The sequence below is a fragment of the Chrysochloris asiatica genome, unplaced genomic scaffold (genome assembly GCF_000296735.1).
Source record: "Chrysochloris asiatica unplaced genomic scaffold, ChrAsi1.0 scaffold00430, whole genome shotgun sequence".
Taxonomy (NCBI): Eukaryota; Metazoa; Chordata; class Mammalia; order Afrosoricida; family Chrysochloridae; genus Chrysochloris; species Chrysochloris asiatica.
Genome location: NW_006408948.1, coordinates 533,724 through 553,830, shown reverse-complemented (window position 1 = coordinate 553,830; position 20,107 = coordinate 533,724). Strand labels below are relative to the sequence as shown.

Here is a 20,107-nt window from a genome sequence, read left to right as displayed (position 1 = left end):
ACTCCCATTCACTCCACACTTCTTGACCAGGGCTTATATTTTTGTTATACAATTATGATCAAAAGGAGGGTAAATGAGGCCAAAACTCATTTCTGCAAAAGTCATGAAGCATGCACGTCTATGCATCAGTGTGGTATGCCAGAACTTTTAAACACATTTTACCATTCCTACATGTTATGTAAATAAGGAAGACTGTAGAAGAACTGATGCATTTGAATTACGGTACTGTAAAGAAAGATTACTGAAAGTACCATGGACTGCCAAAAGAACAAATAGCTCTGTGTTGGAAGAAGTACAGCCAGAGTGCTCCTTGGAAACCACGATAGTCAGACTTCATCTCTCATACTTTGGACATATTGTTGGGAGGGACCAGTCACTGGAGAAAGATATGATGTTTGGTAAGGTGGAGGGTCAGAAAAAAAGAGGAAGACCCCAGTAAGATGGATAGGCAAAGTGGCAGCATCAATGGGCTCAGGTGTAGCAATGATTGTGAGGTTGGCCCACGACTGGGCAGTGTTTCATTCTATTGTGCACAGAGTCGTTATGAGTTAGTGCCAACTCAATAGCACCTAACAATACCAATACATTATATGAAGTCCTGGTGTGACACTGCAGGATAATGCACTGGACCACAAGGTCAGTTTGAAATGCAAGGTCAGTAATTCAAACTCACCAGCCACTAATAGGAAATTCTTTACAAGGTTTCTAAGAGTTGGAACTGGCTTAATGGCACTTAACAACAACATATAACGTGTATGTTACTTATATGAACATGCTATTTATAGAGAATATAGTAAATGAAAAACTCAATATTCAATGAATTAAAAATGTAAAATCTGTACTTAGCTAAATGTGTATAGGACAGCTCAAGTTTACATTTTTATTACAAGACACAAGGATGGTTCAAACAACTAACAATTGACATTGCATTAAAAGGGAAAAAATACATAAGATGGACTGCTTCAATTTCCCCAATTTTCACTATGAAATACAATGTATTTGTGTCCCACCACTTCATAAATAACTTCATTAAGGAGCTATTAAAATCACATGCTAACCTAGGTGTCTTACATACAAGTAGAAATGTTGTCTGACAACCCTGTTTCTTGTATTTTCTTTTCTAAGACTTCAAGGAAGACCTAGAGTTAGAAACCCAAAAGGGAAGAACAATCTCAATATTTCTCAAGCTAAGGGAACTGAAGAATAAATTAAAGTCATAAGTTATAATACTGAAGGATTCAATGTGCAAAATATTGAGTGATGCAGAAAGCATCAAAAGAAGATGGAAGGAATATAGTCACTGCACCAAAAAAGAAATGATCACTCTTTAACCATTTCAAGAGAGCATATGATGAAGAAGTCCAAGGTACACTGAAGACACTGGTAAAGAACAAGACTCCAGGAATGGATAGAATACAAACTGAAAATTTTCAACAGACTGATATATGCCACTGGAGGCACTAACTTAACTATGCCAAGAAATTTGGAAGACAATTACCTGACTAACTGATCGGAAAAGATCCACATTTGTGCCCATCCCAAAGAGAGGTGACCCGACAGAATGTGGAAACCATTGGACAGCATTATTAATATCGCATGCATGTTCACGTTTGTTGAATTCAAAAACAGCTCCAACTGTGCAGAGAACTGCCAGAAACAAGCCAGATTCAGACAAGGACATGGAACGAGGGATATCATTGCTGACACTAGATTATCTTGGCTGAAAGCAGAGAATACCAGAAAGATTCTTACCTGTCCTTTAATAAAGGACTTTCGATTTCATGGTTCATGATACGTTATGGACAACGTTGCAGAGAATGAGTATTTCAGCACACTTAATTGTGCTCATGAGGAACCTGTACATAGACCAAGCGGCAGTTGTTCGACCAGAACAAGGGAACACTGAATGGGTAAAAATTAGGACAGGTGTGAACCAGGTTTGTTTTCTTTTACTATACTTATTCAATCTGTATGTATGCTGAGTACATAATCCGAACAAGAAAGTGGCATCAGGATTGGAGCTCATTAACAACTTGTAATATGTACTGATAAAACCTTACTTGCTGAAATCAAGAGAATTTAAAGTACTTACTGATGAAGATCAAAGACTGCACAGCCTTTGGTGTGGGCTGCACTTCGATGTAAAGAAAATAAAAATCCTCACCACTGAACCAATAAACACTATTCACATAAATGGTGAAAAGACTGAAGTTGAAAAAAATTTCATTTTGCTCAGATCAACCATCACCATTTATGGAAGCAGCAGTCAAGAAATCAAACGACATATTACATTAGGCAAATCTGCTGCACAAGACCTCTTTAAAGTGTTCAAGAGCAAAGATGTCAGTTTGAAGACAAAGGCAGGGCTGACTCAATTCATGTTATTTTAAATAATCTCATATGCATATGAAAGATGAACAGTGAATATGGAAGACCACAGAAGAATTAATGCACTTAAGTTTTAATGTTGAAGGAGAATATTAAAAGTACCATGGTCTGCCAAAAGAACAAACAAATCTGTGTTGGAAGAAGTACAGCCAGAGTGCTCCTTGGAAGCCAGGACAGCCAAACTTCATCTCTCATACTTAGGACATAGTCTCAGGAGGGACCAGTCCCTGGAGAAGGACATCATGCTTGGTAAAGTGGGGGAGGTAAAAAAAAAAAAAAAAAAGGAAGATCGCCAACAAGGTAAGACTGCCACAGTGGCAGCAGCAATGGGCTCAAGCATATCGATGATTGTGAGGTTAGTGCAGCACTGGGCAATGTTTCGTTGTGTCGTGCATAGGGTTGCTAAGAGTTGGTACCAACTCTTTGGCACCTAGCAACAAGACTTCAAGCACACCATAAATTGTGATCCATTATACACTATCATCACCACTCTTTTAAATGAATTTATAAATGATACTATATTCAACTAATTAAGAACACTTCCAATAACATTTCTCCATATGTATTCTTTCCCTAATTCCATCATCCTGTTTCACTCTTAAGGTGAACACTATCAGAAATGTTATTATCTCTTTGCTTTACAAAATGTTTAAATTATGTATTTTTACAGTTTGTGTTAATTTTTAACGAACAGTCTGCTGGGATTTGTTTGTTTTTTTTTTCAGTCATCTTAAGGTCACTAATGATTTTATGAGTATAGCTGTATTTTACTATTCATCATTACAGCATTATTACTATGCATCAGTCAGTTGTGTGTCTATATCACAATCCACTTACCAATTCTTCTGTAGCTAGGTTATTTATAGTTTTAGTGGTAGTGGTTAAGTGCCCTAGAGTTGGTTCTGACTCATAGCGACCCTGTACAGGGTTTCTGCGGCTGTAAATCTTTACAGGAACAGAAAGCCTCCTCTTTCTCCCGTGGAACAGCTGGTAGTTTCGAACTGCTGACCTTGAGATTCGCAGCCTGATTTGTAACCACTATGCTACCAGAGCAACTTACAGTTTTAGTAGTAATATAAAAATTTTCAAGTGGGATTTCTGGGTTCAACTTTATGCTAGATAATGTCAAGCTGATTTTCAAAGTTATTAAATATTTTTTCAATTTACTAGCAAAGTTTAAGAAACAATACTTGATCCATATCTTCTTCATCATGTTACTACTGACTATTCAATTGTTTTCAATTAAATGAGTATACAATGATAAATACAAATAAGGGATTACACTCTTTACTACCATATGCGCTTTTGAAATGCCTATTAATGAGCTTGACCTGTTTCCTACTGAGTATCTTGCCTTACACTGGCTTGTAGGAGAAGAGCTCTTTTTATTCTCAGTATTAATCTTTTATTGATTATATATATATGTATCAGATATTATTTGCCAATTTGTGACTTTTATTTTCACTTTCTTTAAGATATTTTTGATTCATAAGTGCTTTTTCATTTCCCTGCAGTGATAACTAGTAATCTTTTAAGGTTAATATTTTGTATGACTTATGGTAAAACAATACAGTCACCTACATTTTGTTCACAAAGTTTAAAGGTTTTGCTTTAATCTATATGGCACTGATTATTGAGTTGAAGTAGGAAATTAATTATAAAAAAAATTCCTTATAGACAGTAAATTATTCCAGCTCCATCTAATGAACATTCATACTTCCCCCTACAGAAACCCCATTTATTTTATAGCATATCCTATATGTGTAGGTCTGTTTTGGGGTGTTTTATCTTGATCTACTTATCAATATAGCAATACACTGTCTTAATTTCTATACCTTTAGAAATAAGTCCTGATATTTTATAAGGTAAGCCAGTGCGACTACTTTTCCAGAAGCGATACTTCGTTACTTCTTTGCTTTTCCATAAACATTTTACAAGCACCTTGACATGCTTGTTCTTGATTCTGATGAGATCTTATGTTAACATTTTTCTGGGGTTTATTTTAGGTTTAGTAGTTTATTCTCTGCTTGGCTGAAAATTGGACTCTGAGGTGAGTTCCTTTCCAGAACTGAAGGGTGGTCAAAAGCCACAGTCTCAGGTTCCTCCAGTCTCTTTCAGAACAGTAAGCCCAGTCTCTTTTACTCATCTATTTGACATAGATGATAATAATATTCTAGTTATTTGTTATTGGAAATCATGATCTATTAGAGATAGATAATATTTATAGGTGATAGGAAAATGTATGAGATTTGCTTTAAAAGTACTGTAGCAAAAAGGATGAGGAATAAATAAATGAGACAGGGAACATCCTAATAATTTTTTAAGCTAGGTGATGGGTATTCTATGGTGGAAATTTTCTTTAAAATTAAAATGTTCAAAAGAATCAATTAGAGGAAGAGAAACATTTCCACGTATGAAATATGAAAAAAAAACAAAAAACAAAAAAAAAACAACAGAACAAAAAACCCCAAAACATTAATGATGGTTCAGTTTTAGACTATGATTATAATGTCCTGGTGTGGTGCATAAGGATAAGCTCTGGGTTGCTAATTACAAGGTTGGAAGTTCAAATCTACCAGCTGTTCCTCAGAAACCCTGTATCACACGTTGTTATACATTGGAACTGACTTGACAGTATTTAACAACACAAACAACAACATAGGAATTTCTATGTATTTTATAACATAATACATAATGTAATATATTTAATGTGATTTGCATCTACATGCATCCATCTCATATTATTTTCTAAAGCACAGCAAAGCACTTTTCAAAAAAAGATCTGGAAGGAAGGTAAACATGAAATTCTAAGTTAGTGGTATAGAAAACTTGAACTGTATAATTGATCAGAAAGGGATATAAAACAAAAGTTCAGTGTAACAAATTGAAATTGATTTTCATTACTAAAGGTAAATACTTAACAAATAACTGAAAACATTCTTTTAAATAATGGAAGTCTACTCTACAAAGCACTGATCAGAAGTTAAAGTAACACTCACGTTTTGAAGGAGTTGCTCAAACCAGTCATATCCAGTATCTCTGCAGGCAGCAACCTAAAGGAAAAATGTGGTAAGAAACTATAATCAAATTAAAAAATATATTCAAGTATATAAACATCAATTTTTTTTATTATTTTCATTTTTAAATTAACTATTTTCTTTCAAAAACTAAATACATTTATCAGTGTTAAAAGAATATTATAAAATTTATGATGAAAGAATTGTAAGAAATTAATGTGTTAAATTTAATAGGTACTAAAATTTGAATAATCACACTAACAGTAATAACTAAACCTTACTGCCTCCTAAAATAAGATATTCCTTTGAGGTTAGGTACTTCTAGGCTATCATATCTATTTAATTCACTTCTTCCTTTTCTCCATTTTCAATTACTGCAGGAACAAGAGAGTTTCATTATCAGTGACTATTTTAATGAGTGCCAAAAAGTTGGATGGTATGGTAACACCAAATTAATCTTACTTGAGTCTTTACAGAAATATCAATTAAGGGAAGCAGTGCTAAATGTAGTCCACTAATCCTTTGGAATGCAAAGGTTGGAAACAAAGAGGAAAGATAAGTAGTTGGAAAATATGGCCTTGGTGATAGAAACAATATAGGAGGTTGTACGACAGAATACTGAAAGAACAATGACTTTTTCACTGCAAATACCTTTTTAAAACAACATTAAAGATGACGACACACATGAACCTTATTACCAGGCCGGATACACAGAAATAAAACTGACTACATTTTTGGATGAAAATGATGGAAAAGCCCCATTTCATCAGCCATAACTCTGGAACAGACCATCAATTATTCACATCAAGTTCAGGCTGAAGCTGAAGAAAATTAAAACAAGTCTATAAGAGCAAAATATGACCTGGAACATATGTGCAGATTTGATGCATTATATACTAAAACCGAACACCAGAAAAGTTACGTGGGACAACATTAATAATATCATATAGGAAGAAAGCAAAAGGTTATTAAGAAGACAAGAAAGGAAAAGAATAAAATGGATGTCAGAAGAGACTCTGAAACTTGCTCGCCAGTGTAGAGATGCTAAAGCAATTGGAAGAATTAAGGAGGTAAAAGAAATAGATGAGTAGAAAATTTCAAAGGGCAGCTCAAGAACAAAGTCAAACATAATAAAATGTGTAAAGATCTGGAAATATAAAACAAAAAGGGAACAACATGCTCAGCATTTCTGAGGCTGAGGAAACTGAAGAACAAACTCAAGCCTTGACTTGCATTATTGAAGGATTCTAGTGGAAAAATACTTAATGATGAAGAAAGCATCAAAAGATGGAAGTAATACAGAGAGTCACTGTACCAAAAAGAAATGGTCGATGTTCAACCATTAAGAGCCAATGATACTGAAGGAAGAAGTCGAAGTTGCATGAAACCATTGGCAAAGAACAAGGCACCAGGAATTGATGTAATGCAAATTGAAATATTTCAACAAACTGATGCAACATTGTAGGAAACATTCACTCGCTCTGTCTCAAGAAATTTGGAAGACAACTGATTCTAAGAGATCCATATTTGTGCCCATTCCAAAGAGAGGTGACCCAACAGAACGTGGAAATCATTAGGAAATATTATTAATATTGCATGCAAGCAAAATTTTGTTCCAGATAATTAAAAAATGGCTGCAATATCACATTGACAGTAAACTGCCAGAGGTAGAAGCTGGATCCAGACGAGGACTTGGAACAAGAGATATCTCACTACTGCCATCAGATGGATCTTGGATGAAAGCAGAAAATACCAGAAAAATGTTTGTCTATGCTTTGCTGACTAGGCAAGGGCTTTTGATTGTGTGGATCAATACAAGTTATGGACAACATTACGAAGACTGAGTATTCCACAACAATGAATTCTACTCATGAGGAACCTGCACATATATCAAGAGGTAGCTGTTCATAATGAACTAGGGAACACTAAATGGTTTAAAATTAGGAAAGGTATGCACCAGAGCTGCCTATTTTCACCATACTTATTCAGTCTATATGATAAGCAAATAATCGGAGAAACTAGATTATATGGAGAAAAACATGGCATCAGGATGGAAGAAGACTCATTAATAACTACAGTATGCAAATGATAGAACCTTTCTTGCCTAAATTGAAGAGGACTTAAAATACTTACTGATGAAGATCAAAGACTATAGCCTTCAGGATGGGTTTCACCTCAATGTAAAGAAAACAAAAATCTCCAACCCTGGACCAATAAATAAACATCAAATTAAATGGACAAAGGGATGAAGTTGTCATGGACTTCATTTACTTCAAATCAACACTCATGGAAACAGCAGTCAAGAAATCAAATGATACCTTGCATTATGTAAAGGTGCTGCACAAGACCTTTTTAAAGTGTTCAAGAGCAAAGATGTCAGTTTGAGGTCTAAGGCATGCCTGACACAATCCATGTTATTTTAAATAATCTCATACGCATATGAAAGATGAACAGTGAATAAGATACACCGTAGAAGAATTAATGTATTTTGAGTTATGGTGTTGGAGAATAATACTAAAAGTACTATGGACTGTCAAAACAACAAACAAATCTGTGTTGGAAGACGTATTGGCAGTACTACAAGAATAAACAAGTTGTTCGCCGGGAAGCCATCAAAGCAAGCAGTCAAGTCCCTTCAGGACAAACTCCCCTCTAAGACTGAAACTCAAAGGGAACACATGAACAGGCATATAAACTTGCTGGCGAACATGCTGGTCTACTGGAGAGTGGAAGAGGGGGTAAGGCAGCAATGAAGAAATGGGCTGAGTTCAACCACGTTCCATAGACTCACGTTGACCTGGAGATGAGAAAAAGAAGAGGAAGGGCTGATTGGTCCAAAGTGTGATGAGACCTGGGGACACCTGAGCCCATGGACAAGCCACAGAGGGCTAGAGCTGAGAGTGAAGCATCCAGCTGATATGAGGTGAGGGGAGATGCACAAGAACACCCAAACTTGCAGATTATTTCCCATTTGACTTAGCCTTGATAATCAGAACTTTACTAGAGGAAGATAAGAACAGAAAACAATTTTGATAAAGGAAACAAACTGCTACAATATGATGAACTTGACCTATACTCACATGGAGATAATAGCTCAAAATATCAACTAAGAGGGAAAGAGTCTTTGCATCATGTATCACTGCTAACCCCTCTGTATACAGTGTAGATAGGGAAGGGCAACTTAGACACCGGCTAACTAAAATGAGGAGGTGATAAACGCACGAAGTGACTGGTTTACAAGGTTTCAAGAGACAGTTGAGTTTAAGAATGTGCGGGGGTAAACAGAATCCTCCACTGAACAGTTTTCATGTTGTCTAATAGGTCTGGTAAAAAGAGATGGGGATAAGATCCTTATGATTCAATAGTGATTAACTGTGATGACTAATTGCAACTGTCACAATTGTAAAGGTAGAAGTTTTGTTAACAAAAATGGGGGAGTAGTTAATCTTACAGTCCAGAAACAAAGGACCCTAGGAGCATCAAGGGTAAAGAATACAAGCGGAATGCAGGACCTTACCCAGAGAAGCAGCGACACCAGAGATGGAGGCAGAGATGGGGGCAAGGAGAGGAAGCAGCTGAGGACTCTAAATTCATGGAAAGAGAGGGACTGAGAGTGGTGGCCAGGAGACTGGCTTGCGGAATGTGCCCTTTGGTGGTGTAAATTATTATATATGCCTGAGTATTTAAAAAAAAGAGCTAAAATGAATAGAAATACTGTTAACTGATGGTACACGGAGGGGATTATAATCTTTGTAATGAAAGTATATGATTTGTTGCATGTAAAACTGATGATCTGCCCTGTAAACTTTCACTCAAGTCACAATAAAAACTTAAGAAAAAAAAGTACAGCCAGAATGTTCTTAGATGCCCAATGGCCAGACTTAAGTCTCTCTTACTTCATATGTATCAGGAGGATCAGTTCCTGGAGAAGGGCATAATGCTTCATAAAGTAGACGGGTACAGTGGAGGGTCAAAGAAGAAGAGAAAGACCTCCAACAAGATGGACTGGCACAGTGGCAGCAGCAATGGCTCAAGCATAGTAGCGATTGTGAGGCTGGCGCAGGACTGGGCCATGTTTCATTCTATTGTGCATAAGGTTGCTGTGAGTTGGTACCAACTTGATGGCACCTAATAACAACCACCTACTACCATTGAGTCAATTCCAATTCATAGTGCCCCTATAGGTCAGAGCAGAACTGCTTCCTAGGGATTATGAAACTGTATATAAATCTTTACAGGAGCAGACAGCCATAGAGTACCTGGTAGAGATCAACTTGTTGTTGTTAAGTGCTGTGGAGTCGGTTCCGACTCATAGCGACCCTGCACAGGGTTTCCGAGGCTGTAAATCTTTACGGGAGCAGAACGCCTCTTCTTTCTCCCGCGGAACCGCTGGTAGTTTCGAAATGCTGACCTTGCGGTTCACAGCCCGATTCATAACCACTACGCTACCAGAGATCAACTAGAGACCTTGAAGTCAGCAACACAATGCTTAACCACTGCTGCCACAAGGTTCATTACTAAACATAGAGATTAATGAATACTTTATCACTGTTGTTGTTATGTGCCGTGGAGTCGGTTCCAACTCATAGCGACCCTGCATAGGGTTTCCGAGGCTATTAATCTTTACGGGAGCAGAACGCCTCGTCTTTCTCCTGCGGAGCAGCTGGTAGTTTCGAACTGCTGACCTTGTGGTTCGCAGCCCGATTTGTAACCACTATGCTACTATGTCTTCCTTTTTCTTACCACATCAGTGATGTTTAGGATTTTCCTTGTCATTGCTTCTTTGTCATTGTGCGGAGTTGGAGTAAACCAAAGTTTTTGGAATGTTTCATTTACTAATTTCTAGAAGAAAGAAATATTTCAAATTTAGGAACTACCACAACATGACAAATTCTTAAAAAGGCCAATAACACAATGTTATATATGATAAATTAAAGCAAAAGTCACTGGCTTTTTATTTTTTAATGAAATTCTTCAAATTAAAAAAAAATCATCAATTTGTTTTGTTTAAACAGTTACAATCTTTTTCAATTTAGTAGATTTTAAATAATTCAAATGGATGACACTATCCCTAGCCTAGAAATTATACTCAGTTGAAAAGCAAATGTTTCTAATCAAACTTAAACTGTTGTTATTTTCAGGGCAGTAGTTAAGAATACTTTCACAACTTAGAAATAAATACATAGCGGCAACCCCTACATATCAGTTCATTCATGAATTCTAAACTGAACTTTCACCACGGTATTTACTGATTTAGGAAACTAATCACATACTTAGAAATAAACACGATTTTAATCTGCTAATAAATTTATTTGATATAATACATAAGCTCTACAATGACTTTAAATTAATACTACAATTGCTGAACTGGTTAGGAAAGATCAGATTTTATTAATTATTAAGTCTAGAAACAAAAATACTTAACAAAGTATGTCTTTTTCTCAAGCTTACAAATGAAACAAATCAATTCACTTTTGAAGGTTTCATATATACTTTAATCAATGCAATTCAGATGTAATAAACATTTGAATACTTAAAAAAATTAATGAAAACTGAATTTTAATGTAGTCAACATTTCATCTTACCTTAATGCCCTCTTCATCATTAACTCTGCGAATCATTTTTACACACATCTCTGTAATTTTTGGAAACGTTGGTTGTTCAATACAGATGTCTCTTAGAATCTTTATTACTCTTTTCCTTACACTGATACCAGTATCCTGAAAACAGAAAGGAAAATTTAAATGTCAGAAATTAAGAAACATATGCCAGCAAGTCATATAGTTACTCATTGTTAACATGATAAATATTGCCTGTATATTTATTTCTAGACTTGATTATTTTAGATATTTTAGAAGTAAAGTTAGTGTAATAAGTATGGGTTATTTTCATTAGTCTTTACTTTAAAAACAGGGTATTCAAAAATGAAGAGTCCTGTGTAATTAAGCACAAGACAAAATATTAAGAGTACAAGCTTGTCACAATGAAATGGGATAATATATGTACAGCTTTTAGAAAAATGTCTGCCACTTTAATAGCATATGAAGTATCACTAATAAAGCACCCCTTTTTAAAAAAACTTTTTATTTTAAATTGAGTGAAGCTTTACAGAGTAGATCATCAGTTTTATATTCAACAAATCATACACTATGTTTCATCTGAATGACTGCAATCCCCTGAAGGTAACATCACTTATCCCATTTCCTCCCTGTGTTTCTTATTTCCATTCTTCCTTCTTAGCAAAACCTACTGAATTTTGCCCTTGGATAAATGTACTTTTGTTCTCAAATGGTTAATCAATCTAAGGAGTCTGTATCTATCTAGTGTTGGGGTGGTGGTGGTCATGTGCTGTAGAGTCGGCTCTGATTCAGAGGGACCCTATATAAGGTTTCCAATGCTGTAAATCTTTACAGGAGCAGAAAGTCTCATCAGTTGTAGTTTTGCACTGCTAACCTTAAGGTTAGCAGCCTGACTCGTAACCATTACACTACCAGAGTTCCTTATCTAGTGTTAGGTTTCCCTTACAGACCTACTGCTCACCTACTCTTTAAATTCTTTGCATTAATCATGATCTTATACCTAAAAGAAGCTAAATTAGTCTTTCTGATGCTGGCTAAAGGTGATAATATAAACTCTAGTAATTGTTGGAATAATGAACACATTTATGCTGAATTAAGCAAGTTGTGGGTTATGTGGAAAATTTATTATTGCTTTTGTTAGGAGCACTGAGTTGGTACCGACTCACGACTATCCAGTCCTGCACCAACCGCATTGCTACCGTTGAGCCCACTGCTGCTGCGACTGTGCCCATCCATCTTGTTGGGGATCTTCTTTTTCGTTGACCCTCCACTTTGCTAAACATGGTATCTTTCTCCAGGAACTGGTTACTCCAAGAATATGTCCTAAGTATGACAGATGTAGTCTAGCCATCCTGGATTCAAAGAAGCACTCTGGCCATACTTCTTCCAACATAGATCTGTTTAATCTTTTGGTAGTCCATGATACCTTCAATATTCTCCTCCAAAGCCATAACTCAAATGCATCAATTCTTCTATGGTCTTTCTTATTCACTGTCCAACTTTCACATGCACGTAAGGTTACTGAAAATATACCACAGTTTGGTTCAGGCGCACTTTAGTCTTCAAACTGATAATCTTTGTTCTTGAACACTTTAAAGAGGTCTTGTGCAGCGCATTTGCATAATGCAACATGTCATTTGATTTCTTGACGCCCACAGTGATGGATGATATGAGCAAAATGAAATCTTTGACAACTTTAATCTTTTCTCCATTTATCCGGATGTTGTTTACTGGTCCAGTGGTGAGGATTTTTGTTTTCTTTACATTGAGGTGCAACCCATACCAACGGCTATGGTCTTAGATCTTCATCATTAAGTATTTTAAGTCTTCTTCAATGATACAAATAAGATTGTATCATTGCATATTGCCAAGTTGTTAATGAGTCTTCTTCCAATCCTGATGCCACGTTTTTCTTCATATAATTCAACTTCTCGGATTATTTGCTCAGCATACAGATTGAATAAGTACGGTAAATCCTGGCGTACACCTTTCCTAATTGTAAAGTATTTGGTATTCCTTAGTTCTGTTTGGATAACTGCTTCTTGGTGTATATACAGGTACTTCATGAGCACAATTAAATGTTCTGGAAAATTCATTCTCTGCAATGTTGTCCATAGCCAATAAAAGACAGGTAAACATCTTTCTGGTATTCTCTGCTTTCAGCCAGGATCCATTTGATGTCAGGAGTGATATCCCTCTAATATGTTCTCTTCTAATCCAGCTTGATCCTCTGGAAGTTCTCTGTCAATGTATAGTTGGCAGCTGTTCTCAAATTATCTGTAGCAAAATTTTACTTGTATGCGATATTAATGATATTGTCTGATGATCTCCACATTCTGTTAGGTCCTTTGGAGTGGGTAAAATATGGATCTCTTTTAGTCAGTTGGCCAGGTAGTTGTCTTCCAAATTTCTTGGCCTAGATGAGTGAATGCCTCCCGTGCCCCATCAGTTTGCTGAAGGATTTCAATTTGTATTCTATCAGTTCCCTGGAGTCTTGTTCTTTGCCAATACCTTCAATGTACCTTGGACTTCTTCCTTCTGGATCATTGGTTCTTAATCATATGCTACCTCTTGAAAAGGGTGAACATCGGCCATTTCTTTTGGTACAGTGACTCTGTGTATTCCTTTTATATTCTTTTGATGCTTTCTGCACCATTCAATATTTTCACCATACAACCCTTTAACATTCCAAGTCAAGGCTTGAATTTTTCTTCAGTAACTGCAACTTGAGAAATGCTTAGCATGCTCTTCCCTTTTGGTTTTCTAACTCCATATCTTTGCACATTTCATTGTGTAGTATTTGACACTGTCTGCTTGAGCTGCCCTTTGCAATTTTCGATTCAGCTCTTTCACCACCTCATTTATTTTCTTTGCTTTAATATCTCTAAACAGTCTCTTGTGACATTCATTATGGCCTTTTTGTCTTCTTCTTAATGACCTTTTGTTTTCTTCCTACCTGATGTTTGTGCTATCATCCAACAACTCTTTTGGGCTTTAGTTTTTAATGTCTAATGCATCAAATCTGTTCTTCAAATGGTCTCTAATTTTAGGTGGAATATCTGCAAGGTCATATTTTGGTTCTTGTGGACTTGTTTTAATTTTCTTCAGCTTCATCCTGAACTTGCATATATGAGCAACTGATCTCTTCCACAGTCTGCCCCTGGCCTAGTTTTGTTTAATGATATTGAGTTTTCCACCATCTCTTTCTACAGATGTAGTCAATTTGATTTCTATGTATTCCATCTAGTGAGGTCTACGTGTATAGCTGTTTTCTATGGAGATTTCATAGATATTCTCTAATACCAAAGTTTTCCTTTATTTGCCCACCCTACGAAGACGCTTTCAGAGAATTATACATATATGTACATACTATATATAAAGAGTATTTTTAGAAAAGGATTCCTTTAATTAACTCTTAAGGTTCAGGTAACTTTTAAGTTAAATTTGCAGAAACCGAGTTTGTCAGATTACAGCCAGCACAACACGGGAAATACGTACATGAGAATACATAAAACACAACACAAAAGTTCCAAAATTACTACCAGACAATGCAAGTTCTGAATCTAGCTCTTACTGAAGTAATCTTTCCTGTTTATATACGTATGATGAAAGTCTTCAAAAGTTCATGGAAAATTCCATTACCTTTTAATTCTATTTTTCCCTAACATTTTGAAGCCCTCATTTCTGTCCAAAGTATTTATTTGTTATCAATTCCTAGCATTTATTCACTGTAAATGGGTGTAAACAAAAGGTAGCATTAAATGAAAAAAGGAGTCAAATTTTTGTTAATGGTTTGTTTTATGATTTTAAATAGTCTTCCTCCTAAAATTCTACCCTTCTTGGGTTCATAGTTCTGTGAACATAAATATGCAATTGACACATCTACTTTTCTGGGTTAGCATTTTAACCAAGACATGATTCTAGAAATTATACTCATGAATCATTATAAAAACAACAAAACATACCAATATTCTTTCAATCAGCATATCATAATACTGTTCAGCCAGCTGAGGTCGACAAAGGACAAATCGACCTAGTAATTCTACTGCTGCTTCTCGTACACTAGTGGAGTTATCCATTAGTCGTCCGTGAACTCCTCGCTGCATATCAAGCTAAAGAAAAGGTAGAAAATATAATCATTTATCCTAAGTAGAGCTAATATTTCAATTTGAATAAAAAACTCAAATAAGAATTATTTTTGCTCTCTTTACCCTTGCTAAAATACTGGGGTCTACAGCAACAACCTCAGATAAACACTTCATGGCTTTTGTTCGAACGGCAATTGCATTTTCCCCAAGAACTCGAAGGATCTGCCAAACAAACAATGGTATTTTCATAAGTGTTAGAATATATAAATTTAACAAAATGTAGCTTGAATACATGCCAAACAAATTCAGGTCAGTATAAGTGGTAAGTCAGGCATTCGATATTTTGGGACCTTTTCTTTGTCTTAGTTTTCTCAATTAAACCTGGTATTTACTGCTATGTTTCATTTGCAATGACATACAGCCCCACTAAAGCCTTTTATGTAATTTGAATCAAGAATATTTTGCATTATCCAAATCATAATTTGTTAACTGAATGACTTTTTAAAAATGACATCTTTCACTGTATCTATACCGTATGTGCGTGTTCATAGAGCTATATACTCACATACCTGTAAAATGAGAATAAGTATGTAAAAAGCATTCAGAACAAACACATTTTAGCAAATATGGAACACAAAGAAGGAGGCTTGGTGGTTTGATTAAGTCACTTTCTAAAAGTTGTCAGTTTGAATTCATGAGTAGTTGAAGAGAAAGATGTAGAAATCTACTTTGTAAAGATTTACAGTCTTGCAAACAGTGTGGGGGCAGTTTTGCTCTGTCTTAATGGTTGCTAGGAGTTAGAATTCACTTGATGGCAACAAAATTAATGGAAACACGAAAACAAGTACTACTTCCATGACCTTTTAAATACCTGTTCTTAGCACTGAATAGATATTGAACATTTCCCCACAAGCATCCAGAACCAGAAAAATCAACATTATATAAGGACATCTGACCCAGTTTACCTGTGTCAAATAAATATCAAAGCTCTGGGCAAACGGCCTCATAGAGGCCAAGTATCGAACAATCAAGCAAGCATCATCATAGTCCACAGTATCAGAGTTCATCCTGTAACAAAAAGTCATTGAATTTTTATTTATTTCTATAAATTATGTATAGAGAAACAAAAGAAATACAAAAAGTAATACTTTTCCTTTCTGGATCTTACTTTAATGTGCTGAACTGAGAAGGTGTGGTTTTAATAATGCTTCTAAGAAACTTTTTCCGATTTTCAGCTCGATGCATGATTTGACCAGTTGTCTCAACTTCTTTTGAGTGATGTGTTCCTTCAGATGATTCCTCATCTTTTTGTGATTTCATTGCTTTTTCCGTTTCCAGAGTTGTGTCACGGAACCACTGGGCAATATAGAATTTACGAGAAAACTGAAAAGAAATGAAAAGACTTGAGCTTAGGGAAATTAATAACAAAATGTTCATCCCAATGATAAAGGTGGAGTGTTCACAATTAGGGACCAAAATATCAAGGTTTATTTTAAATAACTTATATTACTAAAAAAGATATTTTAAGAAACTTAAAACGTTTGGAATATTTTGAAAGAAGGAAGACTACTTTTCAAGGAACTTCAAAAAAATTCATGGAAAAATAGAATTGAAAGCTACTGGAATTTTCCCATGAACTTTATGAAGCTCCCTCATATTACTTATCTTAAAGCTTGTATTCATGATATCAAAAGATACTACTGGATAACATACAACTATACTAAGTATGTTGTGGTTGTTACATGTCATTGAGTTGGTATTGACTAGTAGCAACCCTATGCAGAACAAAACAAAACACTGCCCAGTCCTGGGCCGACCTCACAATCCTTGCTACGTTTGAGCCCACTGATGTGGCTATTTTGCCAAACCATCTCGCTGGGGATCTTCCTCTTTTTCTCTGACCCTTCACCTTAGCAAACACGGTATCCTTCAGTGACTGGTCCCTCCTGACAGTATGTCTGAAGTATGAGAGATGAAGTTTGGCCATCCTGGCCTCCAAGGAGCACTCTGGCTGTACTTTTTCCAAAACAGATCTATTTGTTCTTTTGGCAGTCCATGGTACTTTCAATATTCTCCTCCAACACCATAACTTAAATGCACCAATTTTTCTATGGTCTTCTCTATTCACCATCCAACTTTTGCACACATATGAGGGTATAGGAAATACCATGGCTTGGGTTAAGCACACTGTAGTCCTCAAACTGATATCTTTGCTCTTCAACACGTAAAAGAGGTCTTGTGCAGCAGATCTACCCAATGCAATACACATTGTTTGACTTCTTGACTGCTGCTTCTGTGAATGTTGATGGCTGATCTGAGCAAAATGAAGTCTTTGACAAATTCACTCTCTTTTCCACTTATATGGATGTTGTTTATTGGTCGTGCTGAGGATTTTTGTTTTCTTTACATTGAGGTGCAACCCATACCAAAGGCTGTGAATAACAGTGGAACATTGTCAGCACCACATAACTGGATAATGAAACATGATGAGATGAACAGCACCAAAATACTGCCAAACACAGTGCTTGAAGATGAACTTCTCAGGCTGGGAAGCATTCAAAATGTGACTGAGGAAGAGCTGCCTCCTCAAAGTACAGTTGATGATGGTGATGATGCGAATGGAGTAAAGCCCTCAGGACCTTCATTTGCTGATGGAGTACAACTCAAAATGAAGATAAACAGCTGTAAACATCCATTAATAATCGGATCATGGAATGTACAAAGTATGAATCCAGAAAAATTAGAAATTGTTAAAAAAGAAATAGAATGTATAAATAGCAATATCCTAGGTATTAGTGAGCTGAAATGAACTGGTACTGGATATTTTTAAATCTGACAATCACACGGTTTACTATGCCAGGAATAGCAAATTGAAGAGGAATCAAAAAGAACATATCAAGATCAGTTATGAGGTACAACAACCCTGTCTGTGATAGGATAATATCTATATGCCTATAAGGCAGACCAGTAATTACCACTATTATCCAAGTTTATGTACCAAGCAATAAAGCCAGTGATGATGAAACCGAAGATTTCTATCACCTTATTCAGTTTGAAACTGATCAAATATGCAATTAAGATGTACTGGTCATTACTGGTTATTGGAATGCAAAGACTGGAAACAAAGAGGAAGGGTTAGCAGTTGGAAAATATGGCCTTGATAGAAATGATGCTGGAGATCGCATGATAAAATTTTGCAAGACCAATGGATTCTTCATTGCAAATACCTTTTAAAAACAACAAACATAAAAGATGACTATATATATAAAAAAGATGACTATACACATGGACCTCACCAGATGGAATATACTGTACTAAGTATATTATTAACTAACAAAAACAAGGACAAAGTCATACTACTAATCAGTAAAATTAAACAGATGATGGATCAACTAGAAAATATTAGAACTAACAGATAAAATACTGAAGGTAGAAGATTTGAGCTGTTATTATATTTCACCTAACTTCTGCAAAAAATAAACAGGCCAATAATCATAGGAAGAGTAAAACACTGAAGCACATCTCTAAATCTGCTCCTTTCAGTACAGAATAAACACTATAGTAGTTGGCTCAATAGTTTAGGTCTACAATATCTTTTGACTTCATATTTCACCATCTTAAAAGAAAAAGAACATTAATGGAAATTAAGGATTTTATATATTTTAATATATATTTAAAAAGAACTATAAACACAAAATTCTAATTAAAAAAATAAAAATGTTGGCAGATCATTTCATACACAACCTGGGCTGTACTTACTTGGAAAAGATTTCCAAGTGTTTCTTTATTGTTCTTAGGTGCCATCGAGTCAGTTCAGATTGATAGCAACCCTATGCACAATAGGATGCAACACTGCCCAGTCCTGTATCATTATCACAAACAGCGTTATCCTTGAGTTCATTGCTGTGACAATCCATCTTACTGGGGGTCCTCCTTTTTTCACTGACCATCCACTTTACCAAGCATCACGTCCTTCTCTAGGAACTGATCCCTCCTGATAATATGTCCAAAGTATGACAGACAAAGTTTGGTCATCCTGGTTTCTAAGGAACATTCTGGCTGTACTCCTTCCAACACAGATTTGTTTGTTCTACTGACAGTCAATGGTACTTTTAATATTGTTCTCCAACACCATTTTCAAATTTATCAATTCTTCTATGGTCTTCCTTATTTATCACCCAAAATAAACATGCGTAGGAGGCTATTAAATATTATGGCTTGGGTTAGGTACACGTTAGTCTGCAAATTGACATTTTTGCTCTTGAACACTTTAAAGCAACACGTCGTTTGTTTTCTTGACTGCTGCTCCCGTGAGTGCTGATCATAGATCCAATTAAAATGAAGTTGGTCTTTGATATTCATCAGTAAGAATTTTAAGTTCTTTTCTCTTTTAGCAAGCAAAGTTATATCATCTGCATATTGCAAGCTGTTAAAGAGTCTCCCTCCAATCCTGATGCCATGTTCTTCATAAAATCAGGCGTCTTGGATTATATGCTCAATATATAGACTGAATAAGTATGGTGAAAGAATAACACCCTAGCACACACCTTTCCTGATTTTAAATCATTCAGTGTCCTCTTGGTATGTTTGAATGACAGTCTATTGGGCTATGTATAGGTTCCTCATGAGCACAATTAAGTGTTTTGGAATACTCAGTGTCTGCAATGTTATCCATTGAGTGTCAAGATCCACAGTGGAAAGTCTTTGCATTGTCAATAAAGCACAGGAAAACTTCTTTCCGGTATTCTCTGCTTTCAGCCAAGATCCATCTGATACCAACAATGATATCTCTTGTTTCAAGTCCTCGTCTAAATCCAGGTTGAACGTCTGGCAGTCTCTGTCAATGTACCGTTGCAGCCAGTTTTTAATTACTTTTATCACAATTTTACTTGCATGCAATATTAATGTGGGTTTGCTTAGTCATGCAATATTGTTGTTGGATGCCATCAAGTTGGTACTAACTCATAGTAACCCTATGAACAACAGAAAACACTGCCCGGTCCTGGGCCAAGTTCACAATTGTTGCCATGCTTGA

The 20,107-nt window shown here is 35.8% G+C and overlaps 1 protein-coding gene across 1 annotated transcript in view; it reads right to left on the bottom strand.

The window, feature by feature from the left end:
• Nucleotides 1-20,107, bottom strand: part of NIPBL (Nipped-B homolog (Drosophila)) — a 234,478-nt gene that overhangs the window by 35,398 nt on the left and 178,973 nt on the right. Inside the window, exons 26-32 of the mRNA XM_006876931.1 lie at nt 16,241-16,455; nt 16,038-16,140; nt 15,196-15,294; nt 14,950-15,096; nt 10,991-11,125; nt 10,149-10,247; nt 5,388-5,441 (exon numbers count right to left, since the gene is read on the bottom strand). Coding sequence (XP_006876993.1) covers nt 5,388-5,441; nt 10,149-10,247; nt 10,991-11,125; nt 14,950-15,096; nt 15,196-15,294; nt 16,038-16,140; nt 16,241-16,455 — 852 coding nt within the window. The remainder of the gene's footprint in view (nt 1-5,387; nt 5,442-10,148; nt 10,248-10,990; nt 11,126-14,949; nt 15,097-15,195; nt 15,295-16,037; nt 16,141-16,240; nt 16,456-20,107) is intronic.